Source organism: Acomys russatus, chromosome X, assembly GCF_903995435.1.
Source record: "Acomys russatus chromosome X, mAcoRus1.1, whole genome shotgun sequence".
In the NCBI taxonomy this organism is placed as follows: Eukaryota; Metazoa; Chordata; class Mammalia; order Rodentia; family Muridae; genus Acomys; species Acomys russatus.
The window spans coordinates 77,336,927-77,355,986 of NC_067169.1; the positions used below are offsets into that span (position 1 = coordinate 77,336,927).

General features: G+C 45.6%; 1 protein-coding gene across 6 annotated transcripts; it reads left to right on the forward strand.

The window, feature by feature from the left end:
* The first annotated feature begins 1,615 nt into the window (after window positions 1-1,615).
* Armcx4 (armadillo repeat containing X-linked 4) lies at window positions 1,616-11,830 on the forward strand. Of its 6 annotated transcripts, none has more exons than XM_051140866.1 (6): window positions 1,616-1,775; window positions 2,280-2,405; window positions 3,158-3,247; window positions 3,575-3,657; window positions 3,950-4,034; window positions 4,349-11,830. In XM_051140866.1, the coding sequence occupies exon 6, from the start codon at window positions 4,477-4,479 to the stop codon at window positions 11,461-11,463; it is 6,987 nt and encodes a 2,328-aa protein (XP_050996823.1). In that variant the 5' UTR covers window positions 1,616-1,775; window positions 2,280-2,405; window positions 3,158-3,247; window positions 3,575-3,657; window positions 3,950-4,034; window positions 4,349-4,476; the 3' UTR covers window positions 11,464-11,830. The 6 variants fall into 6 exon arrangements, with proteins under 6 accessions (XP_050996823.1, XP_050996827.1, XP_050996824.1 ...); XM_051140870.1 differs by having other exon boundaries at window positions 4,554-11,830; XM_051140867.1 differs by having other exon boundaries at window positions 2,280-2,347.
* Window positions 11,831-19,060: the final 7,230 nt, after the last annotated feature.

The window sequence follows — 19,060 nt, forward strand, 5'->3', positions numbered from 1 at the left end:
AGATTTAAATTCTTATGTTAATCGATTGATGGATTACATTTTTGGTAGAGAAAGTAAATGTTGAATTCTGAAACTCCATTAGCAATGTCTTAAAGCGTTCTGGACTCCCTGGCTCACTTCCCCTCCTTCACACAGGGGCCCCTCACTAAGGACTTCAAGCTGAGGCGTCATATTTCCACATTCTGAGAAGGAGGCTGCCTGGACAGTTTATATTTGGAGTATGATTCCCCAGCAGAAACAGGTGGGCGCCTGGGGACTGTCCTGCATATTTTTGTTCCTGAGTTCTGAGTTTTGTGAGGGTGGTGCACTAAATTTATTAAGGAAGGCAGGAAGTCAAAGGCCTTTCTCTGGGGACCTCTTGGAACCTGAGACTTTGTTCTTCCATTTGTAAAGGCGAAAGAACACTGGTGACCATGGTATTCAAACAATCTACTGTCCTCCACACACCCTCATGCCCGTTGCCGCTGGAAAATGCTGAACACTCTCCACCGACACAGTGACAGAACAGAAATGGCAGAACCTGGGGAGACCTCACCAGTGCTAAGATAAGATGAAAATTCCACCTGTTAAAGCTCCTTTCTTTCTATATGGTAACAGTTGTTCCTTTTGTGGGTGTGGTGAGACTGATGTAAAAACAAAACAAAACAAAAACCCCCAAACCCAAAACCAACCAACCAAACAAACAAAAACCCAACCCAACCCAACCCAAACCAAACCAAAAAACCCCATCATCGGATACAAATGAGGCTAGCCTTTGACGTTACTACTCCGTAAGGCACTGGCTTCATCTGAGTTTTGTTTTCAATAAAGTATCCAGGGTCCCCTATGAAGAAGTACTCAGGTACCTGGTAGGCGAAGGTAAGTGGTACTGCCAAAACCTCGAAAGCTTTCAAATATTTCTTTAAAACTATCATGTTTTGAAATCTGAACGTCTTTTCAAAGACTAACTTATTGATTGCATTGAAAAAAGGGTTGGCTTTGTTTAGGGGAAATTTGTATTTAAAACGTCACCAATTACATCTGTTTTCAGTAGTTTATATTAATTAGAAAACATTTTAGGTGTCATAAAATTATGTAAACGAACGAGTCTCTGCTTTTTTTTTTTTTTTTTTTTTTTTTTTTTTTTTTTTTTACAACCTGAGCATTTTCATGGCGAATGAAATGTCTTTACTGCATTTTCCCCTTAAGAGAGGCGGGGGAGGATGATGTTAACAGAAAAGGGAATACAGACAAAGAAAGTGAAGGCTCTGATTGCACGGTTTTCCTCTTTCTAGAGGCAATTTGGTGGTGTTGTTACTAAGGGAAGGCAGGCTGTATAGAGAGCCAGTGGGGAGGGTTAGTATTGTATCCTAAAAGGAAAAGAAAGGACTCCTCAAAGATACAGAAAAGGCTACAGCCAAGGCCTGGTAGTGGGTGGGGGTACAGACCCTTCCCAGTAACCAGGGACCGGTAAAGTCCAACCGCTAGTCGGTGATGACACTTGTGGGCGCTCAGATTGGAGAGCTAGGAGATGAGTGACAGGGCGGGGCACGCTGGGGCTCTGCGCGCGGACACGAAGGGGGGGTGCCTGTGCTTACAGAAGGGGGTCCTGTTGACTGCCTTCCGACCAGTGGGGGGTTGTGAGGAGGAGGGCGAGCGATGACGCAGGCCCCTCACGTGACCTGGAGCTGCAGAGCGACGCAGCCTTGGGTGCAGTCGTCACTCCAGTCTGGCTACCAGCTCCCCGCTGCCCAGCGTGCGGCGGGCTGGCATCGGGCCCAGGGCGAACGGAGCAGGTAAGAGGCCCCGGGCTGCTGCACCGCGGCTGGGCTAGCCGCAGCCTCCTGAACCCGCCATACAACCGAGATGGATTGGGGAGGGGGCTTCCATGCTGGATCAAGTTCAAGGAGCCTTCCCCTCCGATTCTCCCGCGTCCCCCAGCCCCTAGCTGAATCAGTGCTGGGGAACCCGGTGCTTTGACAGGGCCGCTGGTGGGGAGAGTCTCTAGCGAGAAATACAGAGGGAGATGTCCATCCTTTTTAATTAACTCCATCAATGGGCGCCTGCACATGTCCGCGGGCTTCCTGCTCCTTTCAGAGGAGGGACGTGCGCGCCACCGTGGCATTTGCTGAGAAAATGGTGGGCCTTAGTGCCTGGACAGCTGGCTCCGCAGGGGTGGTGTCTCAGAATGAGGGGAGGGACCTTTGACAACCGGATTCTAAAAAGGAGAGTGTTGGGATGTGTGGCCTCAGTGCTGGCCTAAGCACTCAGTGCCTTTACTCTCTCCTTTTGGACAATAGTTCGATGTGGCACTGTTTGTGGTGAGGCGAGGGGAAAAACGGAGACGGAGACAAGAGGATCTATGGAGGTTAGTGTGAGCACCAACACTGAAACGTTGAAGTTCTATGTGGATTCTATGCAGCCATGTAAGCACTGTTATATTTCTCTTTGTATGTATATATATATATACACACATATATACGTTTGTATATATGTGTGTGTATATATTGTCTTTATATTTATGATTAGGATGTGGGGTGGGGCTAGTCTAGGAAGTTTACCTAAGCTTTGTTTCCATACCAGGCTTTGGCCTTTTCATTTAAATTCTATGGTGAACACCAATAAAGACAAACCTTTATTACAAATTATTTTGATTTGTGTCGGATGGTATTGAAAAATACAATTTATTGTGTAAAAAAAAGATACTATTGTTTGTCATAGCCTTTGGGGGATGGGATAATGATTTTGCAGAAGCGAAAGCCCTCCTCCACACCTTGTATCTTGTGCTGAGACTCCTAGAGATGGCATTCAGGGGAAGCAGATGGCAGGCTATGATTGAAGAATCATGGGATCTGGGGCCTCCATCTCTTCCGCCATCCCCCAGTTTCCAGACAGTCATGGCTACCTGGCCATCTTGATAAAGGAAATGGTGGACTTTTGAGGAAAGACCTGGAATCCTACAGGTGGTTTTTAAAATAAATTTTCTCCTTTTCTCCCTTTTGCCTTTTCTTCCCTCCCCCCCCCCCCTCTGTTCTATCCGTTCTCGTGTAGATGAAGCCCTAGGTTATGCCTTCATCTCTTAATCTCGACAGGCAGGGTGCAGGGACACAGATGTTAGATGCTAGGCTGTCACAAGCACTCAGCACTCACCCTCTCCCTTTTCTTTGTCTCTTCCCAGAGCTTCTCATGTTTGAAATAGGGCTTTTCACCCCTGGAAGCAAAGGAAGGAGGGGGAGACAGTTTTGGAACTGTGGAGGTTGGTATGAAGGTGGGTAGTGGCTGGGGATGACAAAAGAGGGTGGGCTGAGCCTGAAAGGACTTCAGTGGATGGCATTTCTGCCTTGTCTACACACGGCTGCTTTGCACAATGCTGCTCTACAACCTGTCAATTTCAGTGCAGCAAACGGAATATTTGAGGGAGGGTGAGCTGGGCTGTGACAAAGAAGGCTTGAGATGGGATCATAAGATAGGAATACATTTGTTAAAATGGAACAAGACCCTGGCAATGCAAGCATTGGAACCAAGAATTAGGGTGCTTCTCTGTTCTACTAAGGACATAGTCCCCCTTATCTCCTGTTTGTCTATGTGCCTATAGATCTTCCTGCATGTCTGCTTCAGAGTCTGAGAATATTGGAAGCAAAGAAGCAAAGAGAAAATTATTTTTTATCAGAATAACTGGTAAGAGGGCAGGAACTGGCTGGGTATGTCTCGAATGTGGGTTAATGGAGAGCAGTGTGCATTCCATAAGGAACAGTCTGGAAGAGCTTCATATTCTCTTTCATGGCCATTTTTTCTCACTATTTCTGGTATTTCCCTCGAGCCTTTGCCTTAATTCCAGTACATGGAAAAGAATGTGTTGGCATCTAAGGAAACTGGGTGAATTCTGGGAGTAAATTGCGAATACTATATTATGACTGCTCCATCAAGAATGAACTCCTCTTTTTCTCTTCCTTTGTTTGCATTTTTCTAGATCTAAAAGTCTCATGAGTCTCCATACTTTAAGGGTGCTTCACCACACAAAAGACGGATAGAAGAGGGAACTTCATCTATTCCAGGTTTGTATTAGTGGGGACTTGTAATACTGGTGACCGGAGTAAATCCCTTACAAATCTAGTTCAGGGAGTTTGTGTTCCTCATCCATTCATCATCAGCCCTCCTGTCATCTTTGACACAATTCATTTGGCATATGAAAATGGCTGGGCATTGGGGGGGGGGTTAGGAAGAAATAAAAGAGGGATGAAAACTTCATTGATCATTCTCTTCTCCCAACAAGCCCATCGTTTCTACCCTTTACCGTTTCTGTTTCTATCTGTATAATACTGTACAGTTAGAAGAGACGGTTAAATCCACTTCCTTCTTCCACTTCTAGGTCTACTTCCAGTGGCAGCTTTACTGGCCTTTAAGTGGTTAAACGCCATTGCCCAGACACACCATCCTCTTTCCTAGCCCGAGTGAGCCCTCCTATACATTGTTTGTGCCTTCATCAGGGGTGATTACATGGGCCGCATTCAGGACGTGGGCTGGGCAACTGCAGGACTGGTGATTTGGGCTGGTACCTGCTACTGCATTTACAGATTAACCAAGGGAAGAGCTCAGAGTGTGAGCACACTTGCCAGAAATGGGCCCGGAATCGAGACGGAGACTATGGTTGAGGAACAGAACCAGACCTTGGCCACAACTGAAGCCATGGCTGGAGGAGAGACTGAGACTAGAGCCAAGATTGAACCAGAAACTGGAGAAGGAGGTGAGCCTGTGGCTGAAGTAGACACCAAGGTCCCTGTTCTAGTTAGACCCAACGTCAACTCTCAGACCAAGGCAATGCTTGAGGAAGAGATAGAGATCCAATCTGAGACCAGTTCATTGGTGGAAACAATGGTCATGACAGAGCCAGTGACTTTGGCTAAAGCCACAGCCCAAGCCAAGGAAGTAACCATGAAAGAGGCAGTTACACAAACCGATGCTGAGGCTGGGCCAGTAGGCAAAAAAGAGGCAGTGACTCAGACCAAAACTAAAGCTTGGGCAATGGCGGGCAGGGCAGAGGTCAAGAAAGAAGCAATGACCCAGACCAAAGCTGAAGCCTGTACAATGACTGATAACGAGACAGAGATTAACAGAGTAACAGTGACACAGAGTGAGGTCTTGGCAGTGACCAAGGAAATAGTTAAGATTGGAACCCTGAATGAGACTGGAATTGTGGCTGAAGGCACAATAAAAGCACTCGAAGAAACTGTGAGTGTGACTAGGACTCAATCTGAGGCTAGGCTTGGTGCCACAGTCAATCCTAAGGAAAATCCCAATGAAGTGTCTTTTGTAGTGGCTGGAGTGGACGTGAAGTCCTATGCACAGCCTCAGGCTGTGGCCATAATCCAAAACACTGACATGATCGGTGCTGAGGCTGATGACAAGGAGAATCTCAAAAGCATGCCTGAGGCAGGGACTGATGTAGATACAAAGGTTTCTGGACATCCTTATATTGTTGCCAACATTCTGGCTGAAGCTGTGCCAGAGGCAAAGAAGGATGCTTGGGATAACACAAATGACACTTGTGAAGCAGAGACAGATACAAGAACTTGTATAATACAACCTGAGACTGTGGCCAAGATAGAGACTGAGGCAACATCTGGTGACACAGCTGATGTTGGGGAAGATGCCAATGTTATATTTAAGGCAATGACTGGTGCTGACATAACTGATACCCAGCCTCAAGCTGTAACCAGTACTCAGACTGAAGCCATGCCGGATGCCAAGGTTAAGGTTAAAGGTAATGCCAGCTCCATGGCTAAAGCAGGGGCCAAGGCAAACACCAAAACCAATTTGCAAGCTGATGCCTTGCCTGATGCCGGGGATAAAAACAGAAGTGACACTGATGTCATGGCTAAGGCAGAGGCTAGTGTGGACACGGTTTTCTGTACCCAGACTGAGCCTGTGGCTCAAGGTGATGACTTGCCTGATTGCCAAATCAAGACTAAAGACAATGCCAATACTAAGGAAGGAGCTCAAGCTATCGCCCAGAGCCAGAGTGAAGCCTTACCTAATACTAAAGGTAAGGCTAGAGGAAAAGCAAAGGCCAAGTGTAAGGCGGGAGCTGGGACAGACTTGAAAACTTGCACACAGCCTCAGGCTGGGACCAAAACTCAAGCTGAAGCCTTGTCTGATTCCAAGGTTGATAACAAAAGTGATTCTAATGCCGTGTCTAAAGCAGGGGCAAAGGCAGACCAGAAAGCCTGTGGTCAGCCACAGCCTGTGGTCAATTGCCAGAATGAGGCCTTGCCTGGTACTAAGAATAAGGTCAAGGGCAATCAAAATCCTATGCCTAAGGCAGAGGCTGGGATAGCTACAGCAGGCTCTGCTCAGACAGCAGGCTCTGCTCAGACTAATGCTGTGGCTAGTTCACAGGGTGAGACCACACCTGGTGCCAAGAATAAGGTCAAGGGTAATCGTAATTCTGTGCCTAAAGCAGGGGCTGGGCCAGATACAATGGGTTCTGTCCAGTCTCAGAGTGTAGCCAACTCCCACAGTGAAGCCTTACCTGGTGCCAAGAATAAAGTTAAGAGCAATCCCAATGTTGTGCCTAAGGCAGAGGCTGGGGTGGGTGCCTGTCCCCAGTCTGTGGCCACTTCCCAGGGTATTGCCTTGACTGGAACCAAGACTAAAGTCAAAGGCAATTCTAATGCTGTGTCTAAACCAGATGCTGGGGCAGGTACAACTGGCTCTGCCCATGCCAAGGCTGTGGCCAGTTCCCAGGGCGAGGTCTTACCTGGTTCCAAGAACAAGGTCAAGGGCAATTCCAATTCTGTGCCTAAGGCAGAAGCTGGGGCAGGTACAACAGATGCGACTCAGCCCCAATTTGAAGCCTTGCTTGGTGCCAGAAATAAGGTCAGAGGCAATTCCAACACTGTGCCTAAGGCAGAGTCTGGGGCAAGTACAATACTAGCTTTGGCTTCTTCCCAGGCTGAGGCCTTGCTTGGTGCCAGAAATAAGGTCAGGGGCAATTCCAACACTGTACCTAAGACAGAGGCTGGGGTAGGTGCAAGGGCCTCTGCCCAGTCCCAGGTTGTGGTCAGCTCACAGAATGAGACCTCCCTTGGTGCCAGGAATAAGATTAGGTCCAATGCTGGTACTAAATCAGGAGCCAGAACAGGTACAAGGAGTTCTGCTCAGCCCCAGGCTATGGTCAGTTCTCAGAATGAAGCTTTGCTTGGGGCAAGGGATAGGGGTCTGTCTAGTTCACAGGTAGAAGCCACTGCAGAGAATAAGATGTATGCAAGGCCTGTGGCAGGGGCTATGCCCACTTCTGAACTTGTGAGTGGGGCTCAGCCTAACATTCACGATTATTACTGGAATGGGATTGGTGTTGAGGATTGGATTGCTGCTGAAAGGTGGATCAAATTTAGGTTCCAGACTATGGATGGAGACTGGGAGAATAGTGTATCCTGGACTGATGATGAGAGTGGAGCCAGTATTGGGCCCTGGAATGGGGCTAATGATAAGGCTGGCATTGTTAGTTCCTGGGCTGTAGCTTGTGATGAAACTAGCATTAAGTCCTGGACTGGAGCTAGGACTGAGAATGAGGTTGCTCTTGGGTCCTGGGTAAGTGCTGGTGACCAAGCCAGTGGAGGACTCTGGGCAGGAGCTCAGGCTACTGAGGGGGCCTGGGTTGCGGACAAGGCCAGTGGAGCTTCCTGGACTGGGGCTGAGAACCAGATTGCTGCAGGTTCTTGGGTTGTCTCTGGGAACCAGGCCATTGCAGGGCCCTGGGCTGTGAGTCAGGTCAGTGACGGGTCATGGCCTACAGTCCAGGCTAGTGGAGTGTCCTGGGTTGTGGACCAGGCTACTGGGACCTGGACTGTGGCTGACAACCAGACTGGTGCAGTGTCTTGGACTGGAGCTGGCAATATAGTTAGTATTGGATACTGGACTGGGGCAGTAGACCAGACCAATGCAGTGTCCTGGACAGGGACTAGTGATCAGTCTGGTGTTGAGGCTAAGCCAAGGTTTGAAGATCAGGCCAGTGACAAGGGATCGTGGCCTGGAGCTGGTGTCCAGACTAGTGGAGACTCCAGGTTGGGATCTGAGGGTCAGTCCAGTGGGCTGATGACTGCAGATCAAGCCAGTGCAGCATCCAGGCTTGGAACTGTTGATCCCTCTGGTGGTGTATCCTGGACTGGTACTGGGAACCAGGCTGGTGGAGGAGCTACATCAGGGTCTGCAGACCAGTCCACCAGTGGATTGTGGCCTGGTACTCGGAATCTAGCTGGGGAAAGGTCTTGGACTGGGACTGGTGACCAGTCTGATGCTGGATCCAAACCTGGTTTTGAGACTCAGACCAGTGGTGAAGGATCTTGGGTTGCAACTATTGGCCAGACTAGTGGAGTGTCTAAGTCAGTGTCTGAGGATCAGTCTGCTGGAAGATCCTGGGCAGATTCTGGAGACCAGCTCAGTGGAGGATTCTTAGTTGGGGCTTTGGACCAGGCCAATGCAGAGTCTCAGTCTGTCTCTGGAGAACTGGCTGCTAGTGGAGTAGATCAGACCAGTGGAGGAGGATGCTGGCCTGGTTCTGGGGACCAGTCTGGTGGAGAAGTTAGGCTGGGGTCTAGGGACCAATCTAATGGAGAGTCTTGGCCTGGCACTGGAGATCAGACGAGTGGATGGTTCTGTACTTACACTGGAGCTCAGACCATTGGAGGAGGCTCTTGGAGTGGGACCAGCAGTCAGGACGTTGGAGGTTCAAAGCCAGTGCACATGAACCAGGCTAGTGGTGGGGCCTGGCTTGGCACTGGGACTCAGATCAGTGGAGTGTCCTGGACTGGTGATCAGGTTGGTGTCTGTTCCAAACCTGGATTTGAGGATCAGACCATTGGAGGAGGATTCTGGCCTGCTGCTGGCGACCAGAGCACTGGAGGGTCCAGGCCAGCCGTGTCTGAGAATCAGTCCAGTGGTGGGTCCTGGGCTGGCATTGGGAGTCAGGTCAGTGGAGGGTCCTGGGTTGGGCCAGTGGATCAGACTAGTGGCTGTTCTAAGTCTGGATTTGAAGATCAAGCATGCAGAGGAAGCTCCTGGCCTGGTGCTGGAGACCAGGCTAGTGGAGAATCCTGGCCTGGGTCTAGGGCTAATAATGAAGCCAGTGGAGGATCGAGGCTAGATCCTCAAGACCAGGCCAGTGGAGGGTCCTGGATTAGGTCTGAGGATCAGGCCAGCGGACGGTTCCTTGTCAGTGCTGAGGTGGAGGCCAATGAAGGATTTTGGTTTGGGCCTGGGAGTGAGGCCTTTATAGGGTCTTGGTGCTGGACAGAAGAGGCTACTATTTTGCCTGTAGCTAGTATGAAAGATGAGGCCAGTACTGAATCCGCATCCGGGGCAAAAGAAGAAGCCATCACTAGTTCTGGCTTGGGGGATGAAAAGAAGATCAGCTCTGAGGAGGCAGCTTCTACAAGCACCTGTGTTGGGGGTGAGGTTGAAACTGTGGCAGGAGCCAAGGCTGAAGTTGAAATGGAGTCTAAGGCTAGAGCTGAGGCTGGGGCTGGACCCGAGGCTGGGGCTGAGACAGAGGCTGAGGGAGGAGTGGGGACTAGGATTGAAGCTGGGGCAGCAGTTGCAACTGCAGCTGATACTGATGCTGGAGCTGAGGCAGGTGCTGGAGTTGAGGCAGGAGCTGGGGCTGAAGCTCCAATGGGGTTTTGGTCCTGGGATGGAGATGGCACCACTAAAGCATCTAGGCTAGGGGCCGAGGCTAAGGCTGGAGTTGGGGGAGGGGCAGAGGCTGAAGCTGGGACCGAGAATAGCATGGGATTTTGGTTTTGGAATGGAGATGCAGCTACCAAAGGGTCTAAGCTTGGAGCTGAGGCTGAGGCTGAGGCTGGAATTGAGACAGCAACAGCGACAGCGACAGTCACAGGGGCAGAGGTGAGAACAGGGCCAGAAGCTGAAGCTGCGACTGAGACCAGCATGGGATTTTGGTTCTGGGATGGAGATGCAGCCTCTAAAGGGTCTAGGCTTGGGGCTGAGCCTGAGGCTGGAGTTGGGGCCGGGGCTGAGGCTGGGGCTGAAGCTGGCATGGAATTTTGGTCCTGGGATGGAAATGCAGCCACTAAAGAGGCTAGGCTTGGGGCTGAGGCTGAGGCTGGTGCTGAGACCAGGGTGGGGTTTTGGTTTTGGAATGAAGACTCAACCACTAAAGGGTCTAGGCTTGGAGTTGAGGCTGGGGCTGGCTTGGGGTCTTGGACTTTTTCTACAAATGTAAATGACAATGATGAGGAGGGTGAGGAAGAGGATGAGCTAAGTAGAGAATCCAGCCCTGGTATTGAAGAGATCAGTCTAAGAACCCTGTTTGGGGCCGAGAGTGAGGATAGTAACGACCTCAGATCTACAGATGAAAAAGATGTCAATTCTGAATCTGGGACTGGGGATAAGTCCAGCACTAAAGATAAGTCTGATGCTGCTGATGGGGTTGATATCCGGTCTTGGTTCTGTGCTGGTAATGAAAACAAATGTGAGGATGAGTCTACGTCTCAGGTAAAAGCCAAAAAGTCAACAGAATCAAGTGGCTTATATCCATCCATGGTCCCTGGGGCAGGAATGGGTGTATGGGATGGAGCCATAATTTGTTCAGAAAGCAAGTTATTACACAAAAGCAGCTTTCCAGGTGAAGATGGCTTCCGAAAGCAAGTCATGAGTGGAGACAAGGTGCATTCCTGCAACTGCCGCTGTAAACGTGAGGTTAATCTGGATCCACAAGATCTTGAAAAGCTCATTTGCATGATTGAAATGACTGAGGATCCTTCTGTTCACGAAATAGCCACTAATGCGCTATATAACAGTGCTGATTATCCTTATCCCCAGGAAATTGATCGGAACATAGGTGGAATCACAGTTATTCAAGGCTTACTGAGTAATCCCTACCCCAGTGTCCGCCAGAAGGCTTTAAATGCATTGAACAACATCTCAGTTGCTGCTGAAAACCACAGAAAGGTTAAGACATATTTAAGTCAAGTATGCGAAGATACTGTCACCTATCCCTTAAATTCAAATGTGCAAGTGGCTGGACTAAGGTTGATAAGGCACCTGACTATTACTAGTGAATATCAGCACATGGTTACCAATTATATTTCAGAATTTCTCCGTTTGTTGGCTCTGGGAAGTGGAGAAACTAAGGACCACGTTTTAGGAATGCTTGTGAATTTCTCTAAAAATCCATCCATGACAAAAGACTTGCTCATTGCCAATGCACCAACAGCACTTATCAACATTTTTAGCAAGAAAGAGACAAAAGAGAATATCCTTAATGCCCTTTTACTTTTTGAAAATATAAATCATCACTTTAAAAAACGAGCAAAGACATATCCCCAAGACAGGTTCAGTAAAAGTTCCCTTTATTTCCTGTTTCAACGACCTAAAGCCTGTGCCAAGAAACTTAGAGCCTTAGCAGCAGATTGTAGTGACCCAGAGGTGAAAGAAAGAGTTGAGGTACTAATAAATAAACTTTGATTGGCTATCTGTTCCCCCCACAGTATTTGAGTAACATTTTGGTTTTACATCCTGGACATGATGCACATTGTAAATTGCATTAGAACTTTGAAACTGATGTTGCCTATGAGTGAGTGTCTGTAGTTGGACAATTTTATGAACACCAAATGAATTCAAGCTTGTTCTGGAAATACATGTGTCAATTTTTATCTTGTCTGGATTGAGATATTTTTAGTATGCTTCATGAGCAGAAACCAAACTGATTCTTCATAAGTAAGGTAATCTTTGGTCCTTTGTGTGGACTTATGTTTATACATTTGAGACTTTATTTTTATGTCATCAATAAAGTTGTGTGTTTTAAGAAGCAAAAAAGAGATATTGTCTTCGTTCTTGTGTTTATGATCTGTTTAGAAAGATAAGCCATATGGCAATAAAATCAGGAGTCCTTTGGTCACAGACAGCTGTTTTCCATCAGTGCTTACAGGAAGCAGAAAATGCTGCGCAATGCATCAGTGCCCAGGGAATACGTTATGGGAAAGGGAGTCTTTTAAAACAAGCTGTTCTTGAAGAATAAGATACAAAAGGTCATAAAGGCCATCTGATAGGAGAGAATTGGTGGAAGAAAGGCAAGGAAGTGAGACACCAGTTCTGCATAGCCTTGCGTAGAATGTTTTGGTGGGGGGAGGGCACGAGCGGAAATGAACATGAATTCCTTGGAGCACTTCTGATCGCCACTCTAGAGTGTCTGAATATTATAGCTATCCCTTAGAAACAGCAAGGACTTTCATGACCAGAGGATGAAAGGAAAATGATATGGCTGGTTTGTGTTCAGGATGTGTCCAAGTTAGAGTGAGGACAGGAATAGTGAGCAGAGACAGACAAAGAAACTAGGAAGCTACCACCATAGCCAAAGTATAAGATGGTATATAGCTGAAATATTGTTAGTTCCTTTGGGGGCTATAAGGAGAAGAACTAGGTGAGATTTCTTTCTTTTGTGACTTACTATGTGGTCACAGCTGGCGCTGAACTCCTGGTAGTCCTCTAACCTCAATTGTCCAAGCAATTGGAATGTAGGCCTGAGTCATAGTGCCTGGAGTCAGAAACTTGTGTAATGAGCAGGCAGATGCTCCAGCCTATTCTGGGGACATATAAAGAGAACCAGTTTTATTTTAGGGTTGTGGAGTCAATGAGAATATAGCCAGCTCTGGTGTGTATAGAAGTGCATAAGAAAAATAATTTTGACTTAAGAAGATACAGTTAAAAGGAAAAATAATAAAATTTAGTGAGTTAACCCAGAAGCAGAAATACTCACAGGGTATATACTCACTTATAGTTGGGCACTAGCCCAAAAGGCTTGTCCCATGAAAGTCTTCACTTACCAGGAGATTGGGATAGATGTGAGGACATCCTACTGGGACTCTAGGTAAGAGAAATATAGGAGATGGGGAAACAGAAGGACCCAGAGGGTCTTAGAAACCTACAAGAAGAACATCGTGATGGGTGGATCTGGACCCAGGGGGCTCTGCTCAAACTACTGTCCCAACCAAGGACAATACAAGTACTAAACATAAAATCCCTACTCAGATCTAGCCAATGGACAGGACATTCTCTACAGCGGGGACTGACTCTGACATGAACTCTGCTGCCCCATATTTGACCACCTCCCCTTGGTGGGGAGGCCTGATGGCACTCAAAGAATAAGCAGGCTACCAAGATGAGACTTGATAGCCTATGACATATAGTGAGGGAGGAGGTCATAGACCTAGGGGAGGGGAATAGGATGAAAGCAGAAGGGAGGGAGGAACAGGAGGTTACAAGTGATGGGATAACAATTGAGTTGTAATCTGAATAAATTAGTAAAAAAAAAAAAAAACAAAACAACAAACAAAGAAACAAAAAAAGAGTAAAAAGAAAAAGATAAATAAATAGCCTTGACAGGTGACTTATGAGAAAAAAAAAAGCATGCTGGAAGAAGGGATTAAAGACTCAGATAGGGAAATGGAGAGATGGCTCAGTGGTTAAGAACATTGGCTGCTCTTTGAGTGGCCCCAGACTCAATTACCAGCACCTACAAGGTGCAACCATCTATAGTTCCAGCTCGAGAGATCCAAAACCCTTTTCTGGCCTCCCCCAGCACTACATGCACATGCTATACCAACACACATACAGACAAAACACCTGTACACATAAAAGAAAACATTTAAACACAATCAAATAGGGAGAATGATAGAATAAATGTATAATGTAGGAAAATTTTCCCCAAGGACTATTTTCTATTGGAAAACTCCCTTAACTATTAGAGGTCAGGTGAATGCAAATAATTCCCTGCAAAGTTAGAGTAGCAGGTCAGGTGTCATAACTTGCAGAGACCCATAGGGATGATAAGGAGAACACAGTGCTACAGGTGGATAAATGGTTATGGAATGGTTAATAAGACATAGACAGTTCATAGACATCTAATAAGCCACTCAAAGGACAGCAAAGGTTGTTGAGTGTTGGGGGCCCTGCAGGATGAACAACAAAACAGCTCTAGAACTCATGGAGTATGGCCCACCAGTTAACATACTCATGATGGGCGTGACTTGGTAAAGCATAACCCCAAGAACTTCGTCCTTGCGTCCTGCGTCCTGCTGATCACATGCTGTCATGGAACATAGCTCTGTTTCTTACCTTTGCGGTCCTCATAATCCTCCTAAAATGTGACTTGTGTGAGCACTACAAGGAAGGCTTCCAGCCCCTCACTGGGAAGTATCATTGGCACTCACAATAACAATGCTTGATCTTTTTCAGGCATTGCTGCTGGAGCAGATTAATGATTTAACCACCACCCTTGACAAGAGCCTAGAGATGTAGATTGCTAGCAGTGACCACTACCCTTAGGAAGAATTTGGGAAAACAGATTATTTAGCAAGGTTAGGCTTTGCTAATGGCTCTGATGTAGAAAAACTTAGAGAAAAATAGATTGTTTAGTGAGGTTAGGTAAAGATGTTTTTGCTATTGGCTCTGATGCAGGAAATCTTAGGGAACAATTTGAAGTTAAGAAAAAATACACTCTGAATAGTAAAGCTAGGGACTTTTTGGGGTTGATGAGCAAAGACAATACCCAATTAGCATTAGCTGACATGACTCTCTCACTGAAGCTGTACTTCATGGTCACTACTTTTTTACATTTATTTTTGCCCTCAGCTTCCTGATATGATTTAATAGAAATTACCAATGAGTAGATGAGCACCTTTAACATTTAAAGTAGAAATGGCTGATTATTTTTACATAGAAGTTTAGATTTGTGATTATTTTAAGATCTTTATAGTATTACTTTTTAAGATAATTGATTCTTTCTTTGTGGTTACAAATTGCAGTCTGCAAGTAAAGAAAAGCTGGCTGAGAAATTACCTTGCTTGTTTATATTTTGTTAATATCTCAAGTTGCTTAGTTATAAATGTTATGTGGGTTCTTGGAAATAACTTGTTTTTCATGTTCGTTTCTCACTCATAATATATAAAGCATTTGATCATGTGAAGGTATTGAGGAACATGTGTTTCTTACATATACTTATTGTAAACATTCACTAGAAGAGAAATAGAACATAAACACCTTGTGCTTTTTGTACTGCTTGAAAGATCTTGCTGGGATATGTAAGCTGTGGGAGAAATAATAAAGTTGTTGGAAGTCACTCTTGGGAGTTTGGGCTATCCACCAAATGTACATATGTATGTATATGCATATGTACAACAGCTGCTTGGGTTGGAATTCTTTTCCATCCACAAAGATGTGTGAATGTGTATATTATGTGTGTAAGGTTGTTGGAATCCATTTCTATCCATCCAATATGTGAATGAATAAGTAAATGAATGAATGAATGCAAATATGTCCATGAATTTGTAAAGTAAGAAAAGCTTGGAAGAAGCAGCCTGTTGAAACTCACCTGCTGGAGTCTGTCTTACTTCATCATCAAGTGTAAGTGTAAGTGTGTGTGTGTGTGTTTCTTTTCTCTCCTTCTTTCCCTTTCTTTTATAGACACTTGCCACTACCAGTGGAAGGCCCTGCCAGGAGCCATCAGCTCTAGCCCCTTCCAGGAGCCATCAGCTCTAGCCCCAGCCTGCCACCATCAGTGGAAGCCATTGTCAGTAACAATCACTTCTGTTCTGGAAGGCTGCCCTCAGAGAAAGTCTGCAGGGTCAACAGCCAGCCACAGGATCCACACCCTGCCTCAGTTATACCAGGTGATGTTGAAGTTGGACCATGATATTCTTGCACCTAAACAGCAGGTACCTGATATTCTGGTACCTGAACAGCTGGCCTTCGATATTCGAGAGCCAGAATGAAGTTGCCAACAAAAAGTACCATATCCAGCTTGTGGTCTTAAGTCACTGAGAGCTTTTGACCTAGGTTATACTATTTGAAGGACACTGTCCCTGTCCCTGTTCCTGCCCCTGCCCCTCTCCCTCTCCCTGTCCTTCCCTCCCTCCCTTCCTCTCTCTCTCTCTCTCTCTCTCTCTCTCTCTCTCTCTCTCTCTCTCTCTCTCTCTCTCTCTCTCTCTCTCTCTCTCTATGTGTTCTTGAGTTTGAGATTGGGTTTCTCTGTGTGGCCTTGGATGTCCTGGACTCACTCTGTAGACCAGGCTGGCCTCAAACTCACAGAGATCCACCTACCTCTGCTTCCCCGAGTGCTGGGATTACAAGCGTGCGCCACCATCACCTGGCAATGGACTATCTCTTGATGCCCAGGATAAAGTAATTTACGGGAATGCTTCCTTTTATCCTCATTAGGCTGAATATCAAAACATGTCTGTACTCACATAAAATGGACAGTACTCCTTTTCTCAATTTTCCTCAAGGCTCTACCAACTATCATTGAGTCCGGACAATGCTTCAGAAGACACAGCACAGTGGTTGCCTTGGAAGGACACATGCACTACAAAAGCTAGGAGCTAAAATATAGAAATGACCAGAAGATAGCCACATTAAATATAACTTTTAGTGCCTGAATTGTCTGAGGAATAATAAGAAACACTTCTACATATTGGAAAATTTAGGGCATTTTCAGAGTTCTTCACAAAGAAGCTCAATATCTGGTTGGCTTATTTAAATTCTGAAAGTAGCATATTTTACCCTGTTTCAGTGTGTATACAGAGGAACAAAAGAAATGTCTAACATAAGTGGGGCCTAGAGTTGAAGAAGGCAGTCCTGACACTTGGCCCATACAAAAAACAGGTCCTGTCATATTCATGTTATTTGTGGTGATAAAATAAGCCTCTATGGGGAAGTCACAAATCAAGCCGAGTTTCTGAAGCAGAGCACTCTCTCATACAGGGGAGGATAGTATACCTTTCCTTCACCTTGTTGCCTATGGCCTCATTGACATCCCTTAAGACAACTTTCTGAGAAAGGATACAGCAAGTGCTGCCTGTAGATTAGTAAGCTTCCTATATAGGTACAAGAAAATGTAAGATAAATGTAATAGCTTGAGAGACCTATGTGATGAGAAGTGAGAATCTGGTCACATAACCAAGAGTCTGAGAATGGTGTTGATCTATAATTGATAGTGGAAAACAGAGATAGCCATTTGTAGCTTTGAGATCATGTAGAGCTGGAAGATGTATTTTGTCCTTAGTTTCAACTGATCCTGGACGAAATGATCCCAGAACTTACATAAAGGGGATCGAGAAAGTACAAAGAGTATGGTATTGCCACCAAAGAGAACTTAGCTGCCATCACTCTTCTGGGATTGCCTTGTTTGAAAAGTGCTTCCTTATTTACTATTAGGTCCTATTTCCTGGGGGGGGGGGGCATGTCTAGTGACCCACTGATGTTGTCTTAACGGTCCCAAGACTCCTGCTTCAATTTGGAACATCTCTGAAGTTTCATCCCATTCTGCAGAATTCTTGACAGGGTATGCTGAGAAATTCCACTCCCTGTGCACTGAAATATGAATTGTCTTTTAGCTGTCTTGTTTCCTTCCTTTTCTTCTTTTCATAAGAGAGTATTTCAGGAGTATTCCCTCAAAAAATACTATCTCACAATCTGTTTCCTGGATAATACAATTTGACAAAGTCATGCCGCTGATATCTGTCTGTCTGTCTGCCTGTCTATTTATGTATCTATCCTAAAATCAAGAGTGAGACAGGCTGTTTAATATTGCAATATATTTGTCAGCTTTCCCCCATATGCATCTATTGCAAATATTGCACTGATTTTTATTGTGCAAGAAAAAACTAGAAAATGGGCTGGAGAGATGGCTCAGAGGTTAAGGGCACTGGATGTTCTTCCAAAGGTTCTGAGTTCAATTCCTAGCAACCACATAGTGGCTCACAACCATCTATAATGAGATCTGGTGCCCTCTTCTGGCGGGCATGTGTACAAGCAGGCAGAACTTTGTATACATATAAATCTTAAAAAAAAAAAGAAAGAAAGAAAAAGCTAGAAAATGCAGGGCAGCAATAAAATGGACATTACACATTATTAGAGAATGATAGTTTATTGAAAAAAGTACATTGTGTTCATATATTTGAGGCTTTGGCAAATTCGCTAATATTTTCTTGTCCTTAAGTCTTTTGTCTCTTAAATCTTCCTTTCCTGCAGTATGAAATAAGGTTTGTCTTTTGTATGAGGAGTGACATAATTCATAAATCTTTATGCCATTTAGACACAGTTGCCTTTTGTTTAAATATGAAGAGGCGTTTCACCAGAGCCTGGACAGTGTGTCAAATGTAAATGTTTAAGGTTACAAGTTACACCATGCCAGAAATGAGCAACAGAATCCTCAGGGAGCAGACATTCATGCGTTCCTTAATAATTGTGTGTTTAGGGATGGGATAACAATTTAGATGTAATCTGAATAAATTAATTAAATTTGAAAAATTGTGTGTGTATCAGGGGTGGGGACTGGGAGGCCAGAGGACACAGACACACAAGCGAAAAAGCACGAAGCGTGGGACTTACTAAGGCGGCTTCTAGCAAGGGCTTTCTTCAAGGCTGCCTAACCCTTCTTACTATGTCCTCACAGGACCTTTCCTTGGTGCACTGGGGAAGGCAGGGGACAAAAGGGGAAGGAGGGAGAGAGAAATAAGGACCTCTTTGGTGTCTTCTCTTAGAAGAACTCAATGGCCACTGAAGAAGCAGCTTGCCTCCACCTTAATCTTAAAAGCCATCTTATAGTAAATAGGTTCATTCCTGTTTATGAATAATCCTGTCTCTGGAGGATTGGGCTATGCCTCACCTTGTAACCATACTGCAAATGAGTCTGTACTGCCTGTTCCAGGAATGATTTTCATGTCTTTGTCTCAAAAGTTATTTATAACTATCTTGCAACCATACCTTTGTTTCAAAGGTTGTATGAGCACCTACGACTACATTGTTATGACTCCCTGTTGTTATGATCATCTTGTTATGCTCACTTTGCAGCCATGTCATAGTTCCAGGAGGTCCTTAGGACTAGCTTGTTATGCTTATGTTCTGCTTCTGTAACCCTGCATTCTTTGCCCATTGAATCCTCCATTTGGAATCCCCCTTCCCCCGAGCTATAAAGCCTTGTCTTCCTCACATCCAAAGCTGACCTCTCAAACCCCACCTTAGGGGGAAGCAGCCCGTGGACATGAGTTAAAAAGCTTTCCTTAAT